The 21,315-nt window shown below is 40.0% G+C and overlaps 1 protein-coding gene across 6 annotated transcripts; it reads left to right on the plus strand.

Annotated features, from left to right (window-relative positions):
• The first annotated feature begins 3,276 nt into the window (after positions 1-3,276).
• Positions 3,277-11,021, plus strand: LOC307033832 (uncharacterized protein). 6 transcript variants are annotated; one of them, XR_013806669.1, is made up of 6 exons: positions 3,277-3,520; positions 3,772-3,927; positions 4,193-4,596; positions 7,763-7,871; positions 8,353-8,676; positions 10,215-11,021. XR_013806669.1 is itself a non-coding variant. In XM_079672467.1 (5 exons), the coding sequence occupies exons 3-5, from the start codon at positions 4,562-4,564 to the stop codon at positions 8,557-8,559; spliced, it is 351 nt and encodes a 116-aa protein (XP_079528593.1). In that variant the 5' UTR covers positions 3,277-3,520; positions 3,772-3,927; positions 4,193-4,561; the 3' UTR covers positions 8,560-8,764. The 6 variants fall into 6 exon arrangements, 2 of the variants coding, with proteins under 2 accessions (XP_079528593.1, XP_079528592.1); XR_013806670.1 differs by lacking the exon at positions 10,215-11,021 and adding an exon at positions 8,779-9,033; XM_079672467.1 differs by lacking the exon at positions 10,215-11,021 and having other exon boundaries at positions 8,353-8,764.
• The last annotated feature ends 10,294 nt before the right edge of the window (positions 11,022-21,315 follow it).

Consider the following 21,315-nt stretch of genomic DNA (forward strand, 5'->3'; position numbering starts at 1 on the left):
TGAAGATGGCAGCTTGTTTCAACCTTTTCTAAAGATGGAAACTAAGGAAGTGGCATTCTATACCTAAATATAAAGTCTAAGTCAACTCCAAGACCTATTTCAAAGGCAATTCAGGAAAGACCAGAGCAAAACTGCATTTGCAATTTAAGGTTAAGAGAAAAATAATGGAACAACGTTGAATTAATGGTAGGAGTTTTAACGTTACTGGCAGCAGGACCAGTTGACAGACAGCTGTGGTATTGCTAAAGGCTCCTGGTAGCGCACTAAGACTGTTTCCAGACAGCATTACGCACTGCATTTACAAAAGAAAACTCAGCCACCTTATTCATTCCAATGATCCGACTACATTAAGGCAGTGAGAAAAAGTATATAGTGTCATCTGGAAACACAATTGAGCCAGGTTCTTGTCCCAGTGTGTCGAGTTGGCCAGCCAATACGTAGTACCACCAAATTCAGATCATAAATCTACAATTGACCTGTTTGTTGAGTGGGATCAAACTGTTGCCACCATTACAGTATAACTTTCCAGAGTTTAAAATACTTTCTTTTACCTTACTGACCCATTAGCCTTCAAAACGTCTTAATTTAATTTCTATTCAACTAGGTAAATATGCATATTGGTTACAAGCTTAAACTTATATCAGGAACATTTTTGACATCCAAAAATAATGTTATGTTAGATCTGAAGAAGTAACTTTTTACTGATATCTATCATTCATTTGACAAACACTGAATCTCACTTACCTTAGCATACGGCACTTTGACGATAATCTAACATGGAACCTCATTTCCAGGACGATGTTGAAAACACAATTTTTTATTTGGCTTGTTTTGCTGCATTTAGCCTTTTTAATGTGGATTTTCTAACAATCTTACGTGGTTGCATAAGAAATGTTTAGGAATCAGGATTGTGGCAGGAGATGTTTTTCAAAAATACAGTAGGGCATTACGAATATAATATTTCTTACATTGGCGAACCGTGTCTATCACAACTGGACCTTCTGTAGACACACACACACACACCCCCCCCGCCACCGCCGCCCCACGTCAACAACTTCATCTTCACCTGTTGCACTTCAACGTTAAAAACAATAAAACGGCATGAATTGCTTCACCACATTCATCTAGATCCTCTGTCTCGAGCCAGTTAACTAGCGGGCCGTCTAGAGTACCCTGGAACCGAGGGGAAATCTGAAAGAACACGCCCACTGGCTACAAATCAATAAATGATTGGTTGATCAAACTGTCAATCCAAACGTACACTCACAGAAATGAATCATGGTAGAGTTTATTTTTAAGCATTTAAATCTATTTGATTTTATTTAAATACTCATATTTTTTAAATGTATTTATTGAAATTAATTATAATCTGTATAATTCCTGTCAATTCTAAAATATATTGAATGTAATTGCTTAGAGGTTAATCAATAGCAGGACACTCACAGAAATTAATCATGGTAGAGTTTATTTTTAAGCATATAAATACTCATATTTTTTGTATGTATGTATTGAAATTAATTATAATTCTGTCAATTCTAAAATATATTAAATGTAATTACTTAATACATATTAACATGGTTTAAATAATCAAAGCTGTGAAACAAACAAGATTATTTTATTTAAAATGTATGTGATTGGTTTACATACAACTCGGGGGAAGTGAAATCGGGAAACAGGAAATGACATCCTTATTTTCCGTTAGACCACATGTGGTACCTCAGGCTTAATGGTGAGTAATCCGAGTCATCCTTTGTCTACTTACATCCATCTGTCTATTATTCGTGCAGTTTTTATCATATTACATTAATATCAATTCATTGATGATCAAATCTACGTAGTTTGTGATGATTGTAAGCAGTTGTATCTTTAGTCCTACTACGTGTTGTGTACCGGCGCTCGCTAGCTAACGTTAGCTAGCAATTCACTAAACTTGGTGCTCTATGCTGAGTAGGAAAATAATCAATGATTGGCGAATTGAAATGCATTTCATTCAAAGCTTTTCGGGTAGGGGTGCATTTTTTTTAGACACTTTTTTAGATTTAGACAAAAAGTCTAAAGTTTTACATATCTGTGAATATCTCCGAAACGGTTTATTATAGAGAGATGTGTTTTTGTGTTTGTCCGTTTGTTTACATAGAAATGTTTGAATCTAACTTGTGTCAGTGCATCAATTTTCTATATATACATTTCTTTTTTTTAACTTTTGGAATGCACTTTTTCAGTTTGTAATCCCTTGCATCAGTTCAAGTGGCCTTTTTTTTTTTTTTGGCGCCGAGAAGCGGAGCCATTTCCTTTCGGCGCCCATGTTGACCGATTATGCCAGTCCGACAGATTGAAGGACTTGCGTTCAAGGTCTTGTGCCACTTTGCGGCAGGATAAATGTATTAAAGACATGGCGTTTAGGACAAAACCAAAATAGAGCCCATTGTGTTTAAATTGTGAAGTAATTTGTGATCCTGGTCCGTCAAAGGTGCTGATAAAATATAATTCTCCTCAGCCGAGCTGGACATCCCGGGGTTGCCATCAACTCTCTGAAAAACAAGCGAAGTGGCCAGCAGACTCCAGCAGCCAACATCAAGAAGCCCAGGAAGGGAGATGTACATTTCTGTCCAAACATCCCTAGTGGTGAAACAAGAGACGGGTTGGAGGTGGAAAGGGTGGCTCTACTGCCTGAGGTATAATGTGAAATACATTGTATCTTACCTATCCATGATTACACTATGTTCACGGCATGGCCAGTATGTACATGATCACAGCTTTTCACCCGTCATGTTTTTTGCACTATACTTCCTATCCAGCTCAGCTCAAGCAGCCCAACAGTTCATTTTGCACAGCACTGGACACTTCAGCTGTTTTCTGGTTACATGGCACAGTTCATTTTTCTTTATCTATTACACTGTTTGTATAATATTCTTACTCCCTAGTCAGATTGTCTAGCATCTAGCTTAGCGTTTCCCTTTCTATTATCTGCTTCTCAATTGTATTGTGTACCCTTGCGGAGAGTTTCTAACCAAATCTCGTTTTACAAGAATCTGTACTGTATAAGGACAATTTCATTTCATTTCATTTCAAACCTTTATTTAGACAGATTGGTCCCTTGAGATCATCGATCTAATTTACAAGGGAGACCTGCATCATTTAGTTCCACATGAAACATAAAAACAACATACAAACAAACAACAGAGGATATCATATTTACATATTCAACATTTACAAATACCCAGAGTGTCAGAAAGCATTTCATTTAGACGTGCCTTAAATACATTCAGAGTAAGACACGTCTAAATGAAATGCTTTCTGACACTCTGGGTATTTGTAAATGTTGAATATGTAAATATGATATCCTCTGTTGTTTGTTTGAAGTTTCAAACCATTTCAGGTAAAAAAAAAAAAAAAGGACGAGGCCGTGATTAAGGAGAAGATGCAGCGTACCTTCTCGCTTAGGAGACAGGAGATTCTCCAGGAGCCAAAGCTTCCAGAGTTCCTAAACAAATGGCCAGCACTATTTGACGTCAGTGAGGTAAGTTTGAATCTGAAGTTTAGTAACTCATGTATTCAATGTCACACATTTGGTAAATGGTCTGCACTTAAATAGCGCTTGTGTGCACCCAACTGTGCAGTGTGTTAGCCTTGCTCAAGGACACTTTGACATGTGGACAGTCAGAGCCGGGATTCGAACCACTGGCCTTCGGTCTATGAATGACCCCTCTACCAACTGAGCTACAGCTGCCCCTGTTTAAGTCTGTATCCTGTCTGTGTTGTCTTTTACAGATCAACTTGGAGTTTATGCGGCTGACGACTGTACCTCTGACCTCCAAATTCCTTGGAGAACTGGACCGCCTGACCGACGACCTGATCAGAGTTTTCCATACCAAAGGTGGAGCTGCAGGAAGAAAGATAAGGGCCGTGATGGCAAAGACGGATAACGTAAGTATTTTTTGGTCTAACCTAATACACATATGGTTTGTTTGACTCAGCCATATGGGAAAGCTCCTTTTGTTAACGGTTTGGAAAAGGATAGGCACTTTTGAAATTACTGTGTCGTGAACGGGCTCAGACCTGTGTGAGATTTAACTGAGTGGGGTGAAACCAGGTGAGTTCAGGATGGTCAAGGAGAGAAATGTCAGTGGCTTGGCTGGCCTCAGCACATGCGTGTCTGACACTGACCAGCATGGAATCATGTTTGTTTCAGAGTGAAGACATCAACGTGAGGCGTGATTGTGTGCTGAGCTGTCTGAGCATCTACCTCAAAGAAGACCTGGACACACTGGTCAAAGAATATATGGTAAGTATGTCATCCTTCTGTCCTTTGTGCCAGATGTAATTAATTTCCCTCCAGGTGTGCCTGATAAAATGTGGCGTTCATGAGAATGGGATGGACATTAGGTCACATTGACCTTGAACACCAATAGTTCGTCATTGAGTCCAATGGGTTGTTTGTTTTGAGTAAGAAATTCCCTCAAGGCAATGGTGGTACTGCTGTTACTTGTCGGAAGTAAATCCACATGGTCCGGAGGAGCTTGAGGTTAAGGGTCGCTCCTGGCACCTAAGCGCCTCCAATATGCCAGTGACGACAATTCTGCCCCAAACAAGAAGGTGAGGACACAGAAACTTGATAGTTCTCATAACGCAGCAGTTATGTAATTGACACCTGTTTTGGAAATGTTATTTAGTAAGAAAGGCCTTTTCTGTGTGTGTGTGTGTGTGTGTGTGTGTGTGTGTGTGTGTGTGTGTGTGTGTGTGTGTGTGTGTGTGTGTGTGTGTGTGTGTGTGTGTGTGTGTGTGTGTGTGTGTGTGTGTGTGTGTGTGTGTGTGTGTGTGTGTGTGTGTGTGTGTGTGTGTGTGTGTGTGTGTGTGTGTGTGTGTGTGTGTGTGTGTGTGTGTGTGTGTCCGCGGGGTCTTAAAAAGTATTAAAAGTTGATAAATCAATTTAGCGAAAATTAAGGCTTTTAAAAGTATTAAACGGCATTTTCCAAGGTATTAAGAAGTCCAACGACAACATGAAACACCCTTTAATTTACTGAAACGACATGTCGGGAAACCCCACAAGGCGGCCCCATGCATAGCGCGCCGTAAAATGCTGCTTATTATTTTAAGTTTCGTTGCCTTGCTCCGCTCTGTGTGTGTGTGTGGGGGGGGAATAAACGACTACGGTAACGGGTCCCAAGGTGGGAAGACCGGCATACGCAACGCTCTGGGGGTCCAACGGCTCCGTGTGTGCCCTATATGATAATTTTCTGATAACGATGAAATAGCCCGCCTCCCTCTCCCCACGTCTCCTGCTGCTGCTGGGCTGTCAGAAGAGGGAGGAAAAGAGAGGCAGTCACCGTTTATTAAATATTATTATATTATTATACAGAGAACAGAGTCGTTATCAATTTGTTTTAAAGCTCAATAAATAACAAAGAAGACCTCTGACCGGCACTTTTCTAATTTTGTACGGAAGATTGAAACTTTAACGGACATGTTGACCGGCGGAACATTTTTTTTACGGAAACTGCCGCACGGTCCCCTCGTTCCTTGGAAGAGGCGGAGAGGTGGGTGTTTTTCATCTGCTGGTGGACTACCTGAGAGATACAGCAGGAGAACACGCCGTCCACCGAGGAGAATAAACAGAAGGGCAACCATGGCAACCATGCTCCGGGTTCTTCTTCGCTGCTTTTGGTGTATTTCGGGCGGCAGCAGCGCCACTTACAGGCATGACATATGTACTACATCGTTTCCAGCATTTGCAGCGGTCTAGTGTGAACGGACACGTTAATGAATCGAATGCGTGTGAACGGAAGCCTTTTTTACGCTTGCGTATGCGTTTTACCGTGTGGGGCCGGGGTCTAAGCCAAACTATATACGGTCACAGAGATCTGCTATTTTAAAGTAAAGTCAACACATATCGACCCTAAATATAGTCTATATTAAGAACGAGAAAAGTCTTAACATACATATCCTTTTTTGTAAACATATGACAAATGTGTGAGGGTGATGACGTCAGAGCATCGTCTTATGTGCCAGGGCTTAGCCCCGGACAGCCCCAGCCCAATTTAACCCCTGGGTATTTGTGAGGGAGCTCCTATATGGCATTACCCCGCTGAAGCTCACCAAAGTTTAACATATTTCATAGTTCAAAGTTTTGTCAATTGTTTTGTTTATTGGTCAAATACTGGTTTCTAATGGTTTCTGAGGAGTTTTACTGGAATGAAAGAGCTCAGAGTCTACAGAAGCAACAAAGCAGCATACTGCATTAAACCTGACCTTCACATAGAGGTTGAAGTTCATGTGGAGAGGAGGCTTCAGTAGTCTGTCTGCACTCTGTTTAGTTTGGCTATCTTACAATCAATATAGTAAATGTGAGGTAAAGTGTGTTGCCAATGTAACCGGTTAGAACTCAAAGTTGCGATGAGGTCTTAAAATGTATGGAGAGGGTCTTAAAAAAGGTCTTAAAAGGTATTAAATTTGACTTCAGGATTCCTGCATATACCCTGGTGTGTGTGTGTGTGTGTGTGTGTGTGTGTGTGTGTGTGTGTGTGTGTGTGTGTGTGTGTGTGTGTGTGTGTGTGTGTGTGTGTGTGTGTGTGTGTGTGTGTGTGTGTGTGTGTGTGTGTGTGTGTGTGTGTGTGTGTGTGTGTGTGTGTGTGTGTGTGTGTGTGTGTGTGTGTGTGTGTGTGTGTGTGTGTGTGTGTGGTGGACTGTCTGCTTATGAACTCAAACGCCTTGAGAACATCAGAGAGAGGGAAGCCTTCTTGTCTTCCTTGAAGTTATTGCCAGTAAGTGGACATGTTGACTGGAACTCTAACGAACACAAGACTGATCAACTGGTCTCTCTCTCCCTCTCTATCCTATCACACTTTGTCTGTCTCACCCTGCTCTCTCCTTTCTGCCTCTCTGCCTCCCTCTTTCTGTGTCTGGCTGTCTCCCTCTTCTCTCTGTCTCTCCATCCTGCTTTTTCTCTCTTCCCCTAGATCTTCTCCCTCTCTGTCTGTCTGTGTCTCTCTCTCTTGCTCTCACACATATAGCTTTATTGTGTGTTACCTCCTACCACAGTGTAACTTCACTCATACATAAAGCATAGGATTTTAAAAAGGTGTAAAAGTAGGGCTAAATGGGTTAATTCTCAAAAAAAATTCTACAACGCCATTCCTCCTTTACCATACCTTGTGGTGTATTTAGGGCTGATATCCATGGAGAGAAATAATGGGATAATTATTGTTTTTCTCTGTCAAAAGGCAGCTGAGGATCTGAGGCAGTCAGTAAAGCCAACGCCGGATGTCAAGAGGTAAGTCATAAAACAGTGTAAGGATACTTTGTTTTGGCTTTTGGGACTGATTATATTTAGTAGAAGGAGGTACTTTCAAGGGTTGATGGGTTAGGGGAGAGAAGGTCAGGATAGGGAAAGGTTAGTTCTATCTATTTCCTAACAGGAAACAGAATTAGGTTAGGAGAGAGGGAGGACAGCACAAAGGGGGTTTGCAGAGGGTTGGATAGGAGGGAGGAGTAAACCTCACCCTATGAGAGGAGATTAGGAGAGAGTAGGTGAGAAGAGATGGTGGAGGTTAGGAGTGAGGGAGCGGGGGGTGGACAGAAGAGGTTTGCCTCTTTCCTACTGTCCTTTCTCCCCTACATTGTATCAAAGAACAGTTTCTTATTTGACTCTTTCAGATATTGATTACTGATGAGAATGTTTTCATTTACTTCACAGATCCTTTATTTTTTATTTTTTTACATTTTAAGTTTGGATGTTTTGTTGACTCCATTTGTATTGTGGCAGGTCAAAGGCTTCATTGGATACAGTGCAGTCTCTTCTGTCTCCCCGGAAATCCTTACATCTTAAAGAAGCTCTGAACCTTACCCTCAGAGGAGGACTAACCTATGAACATGTAAATTACTATCTTATGTTTCATGTGCAACATTACAAATTCACTAAATGAAAGGATTAAGAGTATTACTTTTAAGCAATGAGACACAACATGCTGTTCTTTAAGGTACGTACCCACAATCACGGTAAAAAATGGTATCGAGATTCTTTAACGCGACCCTCGTTGTGATCAACAATGCTCAAACACCACTTTTTATCATATTTAAATAGTTGATGATCATTGAATGTACAACTCCATTTATACATAATGTAACTTTTTGACTTTTTTTCCAGGCTTTTAGTGAGTCAAAGATCTTGAGGTCATTGCGACCTTGAACTTGTGTCCATCTCTTTTTCATGAACGCTATATCTACAGTGCCTTAAGGGAATTTCTTCAAATGAACACGCACTTGGCCTCAATGATAAGCTGCTTAGAATTTGGTGGTCAAAGGTCAAGGTCAGAGTGACACAGCTCATTGCTCTCTGTTCCCTCCATCTTTCAGGACATCGAGTGCCGTGAGGCCGAGGCAGACGTCGCAGGGACGACCATGGCAATCTACACCGTTCGAGCTGAGAGTGATGATCCTGATGGTCCTGGTGGACGCTTTGCAGATGTCGGTGTGGTCCTGGGAGGGGTCGAAGTTCTCCACAACCCTCCAGAGTATCAACCATGCATGCGTGATGCTTTATGGGTTGATCTACGCACTTAATCTAAGCTATCCAAAAAGCTTGAAGAATACATTCGAAGTTTACCAGAAGATCCTGATGGACCTGGAATCGTCCAAGCTTTCCCCCAAAGTACAAGCACTGAAACTGAAATTGCTCAGGTGATTCACACATATCGAACACACAGAAAGCTAGACACGGCAGGTGCTCAGTCAACACTTTGTTTAACCTTCCTAACTTAATTTGACATGTTCCATCTACAGCAGTAGATGACTTGGTTGAAGAGCTACACTACCTGCTGAACTGTGTCTGTGTGAAGAGAAGAGGTTTGCTTTAATGTTAATAAATGTGTTGAATCAACAAGGTGGTCTGATTGTATGAATCATTGAGATATTGTTGAATGGAAAATAGAAAAATTAATTGGATATTAATCACAAAAATACATAAATCTAATGTATTTTGATTGAATTTAAGCTTAATTGTTATGTATTTCAAACACGTACACATTATTCATCTTGAATAGGTAACCTAATTACTATGTAAAACAAATATACTTAATGTATTCTGAATACATAAACCTGGTGAATATGCATTTCAAATGAATAGGCTTTATTACACTGATGCATATGCGTCATGTAAAGTTTATTAGGTAAGTTTATATTCAAAATATTAAAAAAATTAAATGGAACTTTGTCATGTAATTATTTTTACATAAATCTTAAAAGTTAGGGTTAAATATTTCTGTGAGTGCACGCTCTCATTCAGTGCAACGGCCAGGGCATTCGATCAATGGTATAGAATATCTTGGTTGAAGGGTATTCAACCCAGAGACCCAGAACAAGATCTGATTGGTTGCTTTCTTTTCGAACACAAAACCACTGAAATGCGTCGTGCATGGACCGAGAAGCACAAACAAATCAACGTAACAGTGTAATATTACAGATCAACAACACAGATCCGATTCTCATTTATTCATTTTATTTACATTTTAGTTATATAATTAAATCGATGTTTTGTTTGAGTGTTCCAGAGTATTCTCTGAATACCTTGAAGGCCCTGACGGTTCGCCACTGATTTCTTACCACTAATAACCTACTGTGGATTGCATTTTGAGAAATAAATACTAGATATATTTCTACAGTTTCTGCCGGGCCTCTGTTTAACATTGTAGTAGAAAACAGCCTAAAGACATAAAGAAGTCCAAGAGGATCAGCAGGACTCTCATGAGATGATATATATTTCATTTTCTTTTGTGGCATCCATTCTTAGACTGCACTTTGAACAAGCATTGGCACCAAATGATTGTTCACGTTGAAAAGATAAGATGTCTGTTTTAGCTTTAACATTTGTTTTTTGCTCATGAACACGTTTCCTTTTGGTACATCCTGAGAATAATTCTTTTTGAATTCCCCTGCTGAAACACAGTTGACATTATCTTGATTTATTATCAACATCTGGTACTTTTATTCCTATCATAATACCTTCATGTCAGAGATATGAGCGTTTTGTCTCTTTGTGATGGTTTGCCATGAATTCTTTTAACAGCGGACACGGGAAGCACTTACGATCCTCCTCCAAATGTATATACAAAGACTCCTGTAAAACTATTGCACCACCTGTTTCTCACAAAGATGGAGTGGCTATCAAATGCTTATCTTGCCAGTTTTATACAACATGTTTCAATTCCCATCCACCGCAGGAGATGGCACATGGCTAAAAACAGGATGAGGTCGGTTCCAGGCGAATGGAAAAGAGCAAAGTCTGGAAGAAGGGGTGCCAGCTCCTATAATCTGACTCTGGATCAGGATCTGCGCACCGAGGCAAAAACGGGCACATTTCTCAAAGCAGCTACGGCATCTTTGGTACCAGAAATGTCACTAGGATCTCGATGGGATCTGTTTTCTGTCAGTGTTTGATTGAAGTTGATGGGTTTTCTTGGCATTACAGTAAAATCAAGATCCTCAAATTAAGTTTAAGCTCCATGTCAGAGTTTTTGGGTCGTCTGTTGTGAGATGGAAACAGTAAAAAACGTTCTGTTCCTGCTACTCTGGATGAGGTCAATGTCCTTAAAACAATGTGTGCCAGTCTCACATTGCAGAGCATGTTTATTTATGTAGGGACAGTTAATTGTCTGTGTTTTGCAATTCATGTTTTTTGACAATAACTACTACCCAAAATTGGATAATAGTACATATTCTGTATTCAAAGTGCTGAAGAACGTCCAAAATGATTGTTCTATAACTAAACAAAAACACTTTACTGAACAATTAAAATGTGTTATGATGTAGACACAAAAGCAGACTGAAAAGTGCTGAGTCGGAAAAAAACATAATAACACATTAACACAAAATTCAAGATTCGAGGCTTTATCGTCCTGTGAACATTTGCTACAGTGTAGATATGGCAATGAAAAACCGAAGTCACAGGCTCCTCCAACAGTGCAACATGAATATATATTTGACATAACAAATAATGTGGATAACATATTGCAAGAGAATGTTTTGAGATGTGCAAACATGGAGTAGAAATAGTGCAAGAAGAGTCTATATACAATATCTATTCTATATATGTGCACTAAACACTAGTATAGATTTTAAACATGTAAGCTTTCAGCATATCCAGCTGTATTTTAAATTCAAATGAAACCAGTTGTGAGGACCCGGGTTGAGGATTACTCCAATTTCTCAGGCGTAGCTGTTCGGTGGCCAACAGAAGAAGAATGTGGTTGTTCTGGATGACTCCCAACCGTGAATGTCTTTAAGCAATATAAAGTTGAATTAAAAAGTGCATGTATACTCAGCAAATCAAATTTAAAAAAACTGAAAAAGGGCCAGAAGAAAAGCCAAGAGAATGGCAAACTGTTATGAATAAAAGCCTTCATACGAACTCGAGGTATGCACTTCATTTGACATGCTAAAGAGTTTCTCAGTCTGCGGAGAGTAACCAAACTAGATAAACTAACATTTGAGAGCATATGGGTATTCCAATCAAAACTAATATAAGAGCAGGGTACTGGATGTGGTGCAAAGTATGCATTGCATACCCTATAATCCTCCCTGCACCTCGTTAAACCCAAACTCTACTCCTGTTTAACAACGATGACTCCTTGTTAGAGACTATATTAGAAACTTTTCACTCAAGATTTTTTTCAATACATTATGATTGTTGGAATAAGTTTACTCTGCAGCAGCAATATGTGGCAACATGGGACCTAGAAGTGAACAATCTGCCAAAACACCCCCGAATGGTTCTTCTGACATCCAATCTCCTGTTCTCACCCTCTGTTTAACACTACTGTGCAGCGGACAGCACTGTCAGTTCTCCTGGTCTCTGTGAGGAAACAGAGCGCTGGCCTCCGAACAAGTTCCCATTCAACGTCAAAACATCCAAATCAACCTGTCCCAGGTGCTTTGTTTGCCTTCTTCCTCTGAGTGGCCCACATCCTCTCAACCCAGTGATCTCTCTTTCAGCCCTCAAACGTCTCTACCAGACGCAGAGATATACTCTGGCTGCTTGTGCACATCTCATCCCTAACAAGGGTAGAGATGAGGGAAAGTTATCACGTGTGCAAAACGAGTCTGAATCCCTGCCCCTTATTTTCAGCAGCCAGTTTTATTAAAAGCACCCTCAAAATGTGTGATCCAATGCGAAAGAAATCTCGGCTACCACATGCGGTGGCAGATGTCCAAGGCAAACACTCCCACCGGTGTGTACACCAAGACAGATGACTATAGGACTCAAGGCCTGGCTAGCAAAACGTAGCCCTATTCTGTATTTATTTTCACAGTTCAAAGCACTGGCAGCAGCCCACTTAGTGTCTGCAGTCCAGTCCAATGCACCCCTGATTGCCACAGTGAGGCTTCGCAGCCCACAAAAGTCGTATTCTCCAACTCGTGCCAGCTACTAACTCCACATCTGCAGTCCCCCGGAAAAATGGTGAGGCAGCATCCAGGAGCCAACAGAGGGGGTTTGAGGGTAGGCTTATGGGTAGGGGGTAAAGGGATTCCTCTGAAACCACACTTTGCTCTGGGTTGAACGGCTGCTTTGTGCAGCTTGGCGTGATCACACTACCCACATTAAAGGACAAGGTCTGTTATTCACCCGAGCAATGATAAGTAATGTCTTGCAGGCCAGCGATCGGAGCGGCAAACTTTCTGCCCTTGGCTGTGAAGTTTATCACAGCACTAACTGGATACCGTCTTACCACCCCCACACAGTCCTCGACTCTATAAAGCCTGTGTGATATACAAGCTACCGTATGGAATCGAGAAGGATGCTGGGTTATATGGGGATGCAGATGTGAGTGGAGACATGTCTCATGTTTCTTGAGATACTTTTTACCATCTGGGAATTCCTTGTCTCCCGTGAGTTAGAGAGGGATAAAGGTGGAAAATATGTTGAATGCTGAGGAAAGCGTTTTGGAAAACCATTTAAAAAGTGATCATTGGAGAGGATACAGAATAAGCTCAGAGTGGTGTGATTGGAAATCTAGGTTATTTAACTTCATTGTAAAAAAAGTTGTATTTCCCCGTCTGCTCTCCAAAGACGCACACTACCATTCCCTTTACTTTTACAGATCAATATTTCATCATGATGTTGCCGTATTGCAAATAAAGCCGATGATCACTATTGGCTTCAATAATGATCAAATACTATTTTAACTTTCAATCCGGCTCTCACTTAATGTGAATGTTCATCATTCAGAACAGCCTGAGAAATGAAAGAAACATTGACATATGGATCTTTAGTTTATTGCTATTGGCTTCAATATTTATTCCCACGTTAATGAGTAAAATGGGAAACAGTCTATTTAGAGTTCGAGTCCAATTACAGTCTCTAATGGGCGATTTGCATGAACATAATTAAACGTTTAAAGAACTAAATATAAAAAAACTACTTTGAACACTCCTACAAACGCCAAAAATATCTTGTGCTTGGATGGCGATTACTTGAGTTGCATCCAGCAAATTAATTTAGAAAGTATTTTGGGCTAAATTAACCCAAATTATTGTTTCAGCCTCCAACTTATTTTATGCATTTTCTACTTTTAGGCCAAATACTGTTGTGTGCTTTGCTAACTTGACCCAAGAGAACCCTCAGCATTATGTAATGGGTATGAGACTAAATCAATGTTGGCCAATACATACATATGCTCTGTTTTTACTGCCTGGCTACTCCTCATGAAGTCTCTCCACTCCAAGTTTTTTCTCTCAGCCTGGAATCTGTCAAATGCAGTTGTTAGCACGTACGCTACATGTGAACTGAGGGCTTTTATTCACAACAGGCTCCTCCGCTGACTATACTGGTTCATCCATCTTTGCTTTTGAGTCTAGTGAAGTCTTCTAACTCTTGTAACAGTCCGGTTTAAGGACATATCCTAAGCAATTACAAAAAAACTAAAACAGTTTCACATTAAAAGTCAGTGTTTTCCCTGGCCGACACAGAGCAGAGGGGCAACTAACTTAAGGCTAACATTTACTCAGATTGTTTCTCTGATTACTTAAAGGTGGGGTAGGTAAGTTTGAGAAACCGGCTCCAGATACACTTTTTGTTATATTCCATGGAATGCTCTTAACATCCCGATAGCAATGAATATCTGAAGTGCTTTGACAAAAATCTGTGGAAGCCGTGGCGCTGTAAAAAGCACGACCAATCATCTGAGCCGGCCCGGCTAAAGTAACTGGATGGCCTACCTGCCCGTCAGCCTTCCATCTGTGCACAAACCTATCTCGTGCCCTCATTGGTCATGTGCGTGTTCGTGTGTGTTGGAGGAGGGGCTCTGTAAGGAAGTGGCAGATACTTCCAAATTCTAGCGCACTCAAGCTGGTTTCTCCAAAATGACCTACCCCACCTTTTAAGATCCAGCCGTCTGATGACTGAGATCATTCATCGCAACATTTGTGGACACAAATTACCAAGATTTGACAATGGAAGGCATGATGTGGCTGGAAACTAGAATAACAAAAGTCAATTTATAACAACTTTTGGCACACATTTGAATAACACTGATTTCAACAACTGAGCTGGATTGACTTCCATCAGTGTGCAATAATAAAAAACTCTTGAGGAAACTAGGAAGTGGACTTTAAATTAAGATTGTTGTCAAGATCCAATTTCCTAAATCAATAGTTTTACCAATTGTAATGATTTTTTACCTTTTTTCTGTCTTTTCTTTCTTTTAGTCTGGGGTAAATTCCTTCTTTATATTCTTCTTGTCTTCTCTCAAGTTGGGAAGATTCTTTCCGATCGAAAAAGCTAAAGATACGTGGCCTTTTTTACCACATGCAGTCCTTCTTACTGTCTGTAATGATCTAAAACATGAGAAACCTCTTAAATATTCTGTGACTGCATCCTTTTGCTATTCTATTCCAAACCTCAAAGGCAATTCCCAAATTACAGACTCGTTAGCAGAGAATTGTCTTTATGTAAGTATCCAAAGAACTACACAGCGATGAGCGAATGGAGGATCAGTCCCATTTTGAAGAAAGATTAATCCTCAGGCGAGGAGATGATTAAGGTCCAAGTCCCCCATGTCCGCCCTCTTCTGTCTGTTTGTTTGAAAGAAGTGGATCATGCCAAGACAGAAATCTCCAGGATTTGATGGTAATAAATTAGTGTTGAAATAATCCTGTTGGGCAATCCCAATTCAAGGGACGGGAAGTCAAGTTTCCCAGCACTGTGTGTCAAACAAACTCACAATGTTTTATAGACATGATGACTGATGCTTGTCGAAAAGCCCTCCATAACAATATGCAGGCATACTGTAGTTGTCCTGTTTGGTTTAGTCATCGCTCTTTGTTTGGTTCCCATTGTTAAACAGGCTGTGTTGTAACGAGTGACTCATTGGTTGGGTTACTTATCATGAGAGCAACAGAAACCAGATCAAGACACTACCGTTTGAAAATGGCTTTTATTACACAAATACAGGAAAGTCCTAATTGGTCATTGATGTATGATACAGTCGCATACATACTGTGAGTGTACAGCCATGTTAGCAGTTCTGTGAAGCTGCACTTGGACGCTGATAGAGCTAAATGCTAAAGGCAGCATGCTAACATAGACACAGCTAATGTCCATGTACACCATCTTAATTCAGTGTGTCAGAATGCTAATAGTTGATAATTAGCACTTGTAATGGGTAGTTCAATCTGTGAAAAGGCACAATAAGTCCTCGGGTAAAATTGATTTATTTGATAAAGGTAATCTATTGGGTTTCCCGAATGTAAAGGTGATGTATTGAAGAATTCCAAAAAGTCCCTTCATGTTGGCAGTAGAGGAAAGATCAGATAATCTTTAAAGTGGACCTATCATGCTATATTTGAATAATATAGTGTAGGACCATACCTATATAAGGCATATTTATACTTTTTATTTTTCAAAATACCAAACAGATCATGCATTTTAGCCATTCCTCATTTCGCTCAATTTAACACTGTCTTGGCATGGGCTGATTCTGTGAGGACAGCACCATCTACAGGCCTGGCATATGTACTACAGCGTCTCCAGCGCTTTACAACGGCAATGTCCGTGGCTGTCTCCACCTGATTGGTGGAGTTGGCCCAATAGCCGTAGCTCCACTTCTGTGACGTCATAGAAGTGTTCAAATCTGGATCAGTCTGTATCAGATCCGTTGCAGCCCCTTTTTAAGAGATTTGGGTATGGAGGAAAATAGAGAGGGTTGTGTTTTCTGACACTTGGTGAGTTCCCTGGAACACCGGGGACACATATTCATGTAGAAAAGACGTAAAAAAGTGCATTTTGCATGATAGGTCACCTTCAAAGTAAGAAGGGTTTAGCCTCTGAGGAACATGATTGTCTGTACAAAGTGTAAAATCAGTCCATCCAGAAGTTAAAATATTTTTGTTTGGACCAAAATAGTACACTAGCAATGCCATCCATAGATTTGCGCTGCTAGTGCAGCTATAAATCATCCGTAGAGTGTTTCTATAATCACATTTGAAAGAAATATGGTATGAACTTCAACCAAACTATTGTTGGCCTTACAGTAATTCTACTTAGATATTTGCCTGAGTTTGGTCCTAAAAATGTTGTGTTTTGTGTTGGCTCTGTGTATCTGGAAAACGGTTTTACACTACATGGCACTTTTCTTGTCTTGGATATGTAAATTGCAGTACACAATATTTTACACGTAATGGAGGTGGAACCATATAATCCAAGATCTTAATCTCTCTGCCTGAGGCAAACAACAGCCAGTGGTTTGACCCAGACGGATATTTAACTAATTGTGTCAGACAACCCCTTAAAAACCATGTTTTAGTGTCCGCACTAAGTGACAGCTGAGCAAAATGCATGTAATTTTGCATGAAGTTACCGGCCCACCCACAGCATCCAGGTCCACGAGAGCTCGTCCCAATGTTCTACTTAACAAAGCCAATCTTTGTCAGTGTTGCTCATGTTTAAAGCTTTAGTTATGGAGATCAGATAGCATGTGTTATTGTAAACCATTCGACTTGATTTGCACAAGTTCATAAAAGTTCATTTTTACATCTCACCGTAAATCACCCATCGTGAAAAGAGTCGTTGCTGTAGTGCTTTGTAATGTACACCATGGGCCCATTCTGTTAACATGGCTGTGGGGTGCATTCATGTTAGGACCAGCAGTATTAACATCATGTAAAAATGACTACTTTTAAGAGTGTTATATAGCTGCTCAAGGTTTACAGCACAACTTTATGTTCTGTGGGGTCATGACCAATCCAGGGCGTCGCAGATAAAACAAAACTCACAAGATAGTTAGAGAGCTGTGACACCAAATAAGAAAAATGAAATAACGTTAGGCTCACTTTCCACCGCTGTTTGCTTTTTTATTCCTGTGAGATACTGGATAGTTTGACCTCCTCAGCCCCAAAACAGTTGTTCATGTGAAACATCTGAGGTTTAATGGAGAACATAACTCATAACTTGTGGACATTTGAACCGACAATGAGTGGTCATTAGCTGTTTTAAGGGGTCACCAACAGTGGTGGGAAAAGTATTGAGATGTTTTATTTGAGTGAAAGTATTAATGTCACAGTGTAAAAATACTTCAAGTAATTGTACATTTCAAGTAAAGGTACTGCATCATGGATGGTAAATAATTTCTGTATGATTTAAGAAAATGTAATTAGTATTAAGTGTAAGAATACTCAATGCAGAAAAAACTAAAAAAGGATTTCAATATTTCCAAGCAATAGCAGTTCATATTCACATTTTAGCTGAAACCGTGAAATATCTTAAGCAAAATTGCTGCCAATTAATTAATTAATTTGTCGAACGCATCATTGTGGTCACCTAAGTATAATGTTGGATGGTTTATTCTAAACCTAATAATCAAGTTTTTCCTAAGAGCTGTGTGTCAAAAGCTGAATTCATAGTTATTAGTAAAAACAATCTGTAAAATAAATATAGTGGAGTAAAAAGTAAAAGATGTGATTCCAAAATGTATTGGAGTAGAAGTGTAATGTATATAAGGAAATACTCGGGTGAAGTACAAGTACCTCAAATGTGTATTTGAGTACAGTACTTAGTATGAGTTAATGTACCAAGCTTTCCACCACTGGTCACCAGCTAAAGAGGGTTTAAGAGGGTTGGGGTATGCAACATATTAATATCTGAAGTCTCTAGCAACTGAAGATGTTAAATGAATCTAATAGCGTAAGAATAACAACATTTCCAATGTCTTAAAGTACTGAGCTTTGATAGTAAACTAGTTGCTATGGCAGGCTTGCCACTTATCATGCTCATTAGTTTTTGCCATCCATAGCAGTTTAACTATTTCCACCTTAAAGAGAGACCTGGGTCTGTGAAAAGACGGCATGGCACAAGCTTCCCCAGTCATAACACGAGTACATGACATCAGCAATCATAAAACTCCACTTTTGCTATGCTTACATTACTGTCATAAAGCAGACTTCCAAGTGTGCCTTATCCCGCAGACTTTTCGTAGAGCTTCTTAAAATGTTGACCCCTTCTCAAAGTTTTGGCAGCGGTATGCGCCAAACTCTGCCCGGGATTGGAACTGAAAAGCCCTAAGCCTTGATGGCGGCTGTTATGATGTGCAAGTTGTTGAATTTATCTACATGTGTCCTCAATGTTTGCTGCCATAAATACTGCGGGGAGGTGGAGCTGCCCCCTTGCACGGTAATTTATCATCCCCTCCATCGGCTCCGCATTTATGACACCACATTGGAAGCATGGCGCCCCTCCAAAGAGATGATCTAATAACGCTAAATCCATGGTGATTGGTTCAGTTACCAAGGTGATGACACAACTGGCTTTTCTCTATGCGATCATCTAATCATGGATACACTTATAATTCAATCCGTCATGCAGGGGAAACAATAGGGAAGTTAACAACCAAAACGAGGCGTTCCTCAAATTTAATATCACCTATTAAGTATATCGGTATGTTAAATAATAATGTATTAAATTACTTTCCAAATTTGAGATGGATCCCTTGTGGGGACAAACCTGCAATTATTAGTATTATGCAATTAGAACCATGCATCCCCCTCGGCTCCATGGAGCTTCTAAGCATTTCTGTGATCATTGTTGTGGTTTTGCTGCAAATGTTCTGTATGGTTCAGTGTCCATGCATCCATTTCCATATGCAACAGGCAGATAGAAACTGCAATGCATCCCGCTCTCATCTTCTTTAAATTGAGTACTAAAACATTCCGCATTCATACTTTTAAAGAGGCCCTGTTGTGCTTTTTCGGGGTATCGTTTTCCTGTAGTGTGTTGTATAGGATTTTGTGCATTTAAATGGTCTGCAATAGTGATAGGCTAAGGGGCGGGACATCTATAAGCGGCTGACCAATCACAACAGAGCTGGCCAGCTAACCAATCAGAGCAGACTGGGCTCTGGTTTCAGACAGACCTGATAACCTGAAAATGAGCAGGTTAGGGCCCCTTTAATTCAAATATTAACCAGCCATTGTTGTCTCATTCGATTTACTGAATAACGTTCAATTGTATTTTATATCATACATTTAAAACATCCTTATCTGCACAATACCAATAGCTTAAAACAAACGAATGTAGTGAAATTAAGGGGTGAAACAATCTACGACAGCAATACTCAAGTATTGCACAAAACATTTTAAGACTTATTTTATTTAAGAGAATAGAAACATGAAACCTCTGAATCTTTTTTTCTCTGAATTTGTTGGCCGTCAACACCACCAGTCAATGTTTGAGCCTTGTTTTAATGTTATGTCGCATAAAAACAGAGTGGGCTTTTCACATGAGTTCCTTTCCCACATCTAATGAGCGTGATTTCAAGTGTTCGTCTGCGAGGAAATGAATCTGGTGAACAACGTTATAAAATGTAACACAGTATATTGGCCGCCACACCAGAGCGTTGTTGCACCCACGCACGCTCCCTCATCATCACAGCATGGCTGTTACACTTCCTCTCCCAGTGCCTTGTGGGTACATCTGGATAACCAGTACAACACGAACTTCACATGTAGAGAGAAGTGAGGAAACGTGGAGCTTTCCAGAGGACTGTGGAGGGGGTTGGACGTGTTGACAAGTTCAGTCCCAGGCAAATGCAGATGAATAATTGTGAGGGCTGGTAATCTTTGGTCGCACTTTTCACAGTTGGATGTTAAACCTTTTGCGTTGTAAATATAGACATTCACACAGTGTATTTCCACCATGGAATAATAGACAACATCTGTAAATGTTCTCGATTTGGTATACAGGAGTTATTGAGCCTGGCGTTTGTTTTGGCATGTTGTACCGTGTGGTCAGCATGATTGTACATTGGGTGTTATGAGCGTCTGCTTTTATTTTAAGCAAAGCCATGCACCGAGTAAATAATCACACACTTTCAATCGGATGAATCACCCTTTAAAACCACAGTTTTCTATCGTTGGCCAAAGTCCAGAAAAAAAGTGACTGAATATCTTGAGCCTTTCAAAGCTGTTGAGTGATCCATAATGTCTCTGACTGATACTACTACATTTCCTATTGGACAATCAAACCAGTGTTAACAATAAGGGCAGTAAGGGTTTTACACTGATACTGTCCTTAGATTCGTCCATTTAAACATTTTTAAAAAGCACGCAATCTGTATCCGGATACATACTCTTGATAAAGACAACAATTAAATGTGCTTTGTATTTATGTCTGTCTTCAATACTAGTTTGTTATCTTGATTCTGTTATTTTTGTATTGGAATTATATAAGCAAATAAGGTGCTTCCTACTGTAGGTCAAATGAAATAGTTTATCTGCAGCTTTTTCCAGACTTGTTTGAGACGACGAAATGGCCAAACTATATAGATTTCAAATAGCTGATTTCATTCGGGGCCAGTAGCATTAATTACACTATGTCCTGCTTTCATTTCACCTTCATTCACTTTATCCAGATTATATATCTAGGTACAGATTGCACGTGGAATTTAACTTTTACCCTTAGGTTTTGATACCACTGATATTTGATATCAACATCATATGGGAAGAGTCCACCCATCTGCATATAACACATTGCTATTCATCATGGTCAATGAGCTCTGCAGTTGGTAACAAACTAGGCCTTGGTAGCAGTTGAAGTTTATCACTTTTTATGAAGCTTTCATGCACATTGTTTGGCCTTCATTAGCAGACTGCATTTGTTTGGTTGTCATGCAGATGTTTTTCTTGTTTTCACTTGATTTCATTAATAGGTGGGTGTGTATAGTGGTGAAGATGGATGCTGATGGACCTGAATAACCTTTCTGATCTGTGCACCGTTTCTTAGTTGATGATTTTGAACTCTTCTGATTACAATAGTAACGTATATGATGAGATCAA

This window comes from Notothenia rossii (assembly GCF_949606895.1).
Source record: "Notothenia rossii genome assembly, chromosome: 3".
Taxonomy (NCBI): Eukaryota; Metazoa; Chordata; class Actinopteri; order Perciformes; family Nototheniidae; genus Notothenia; species Notothenia rossii.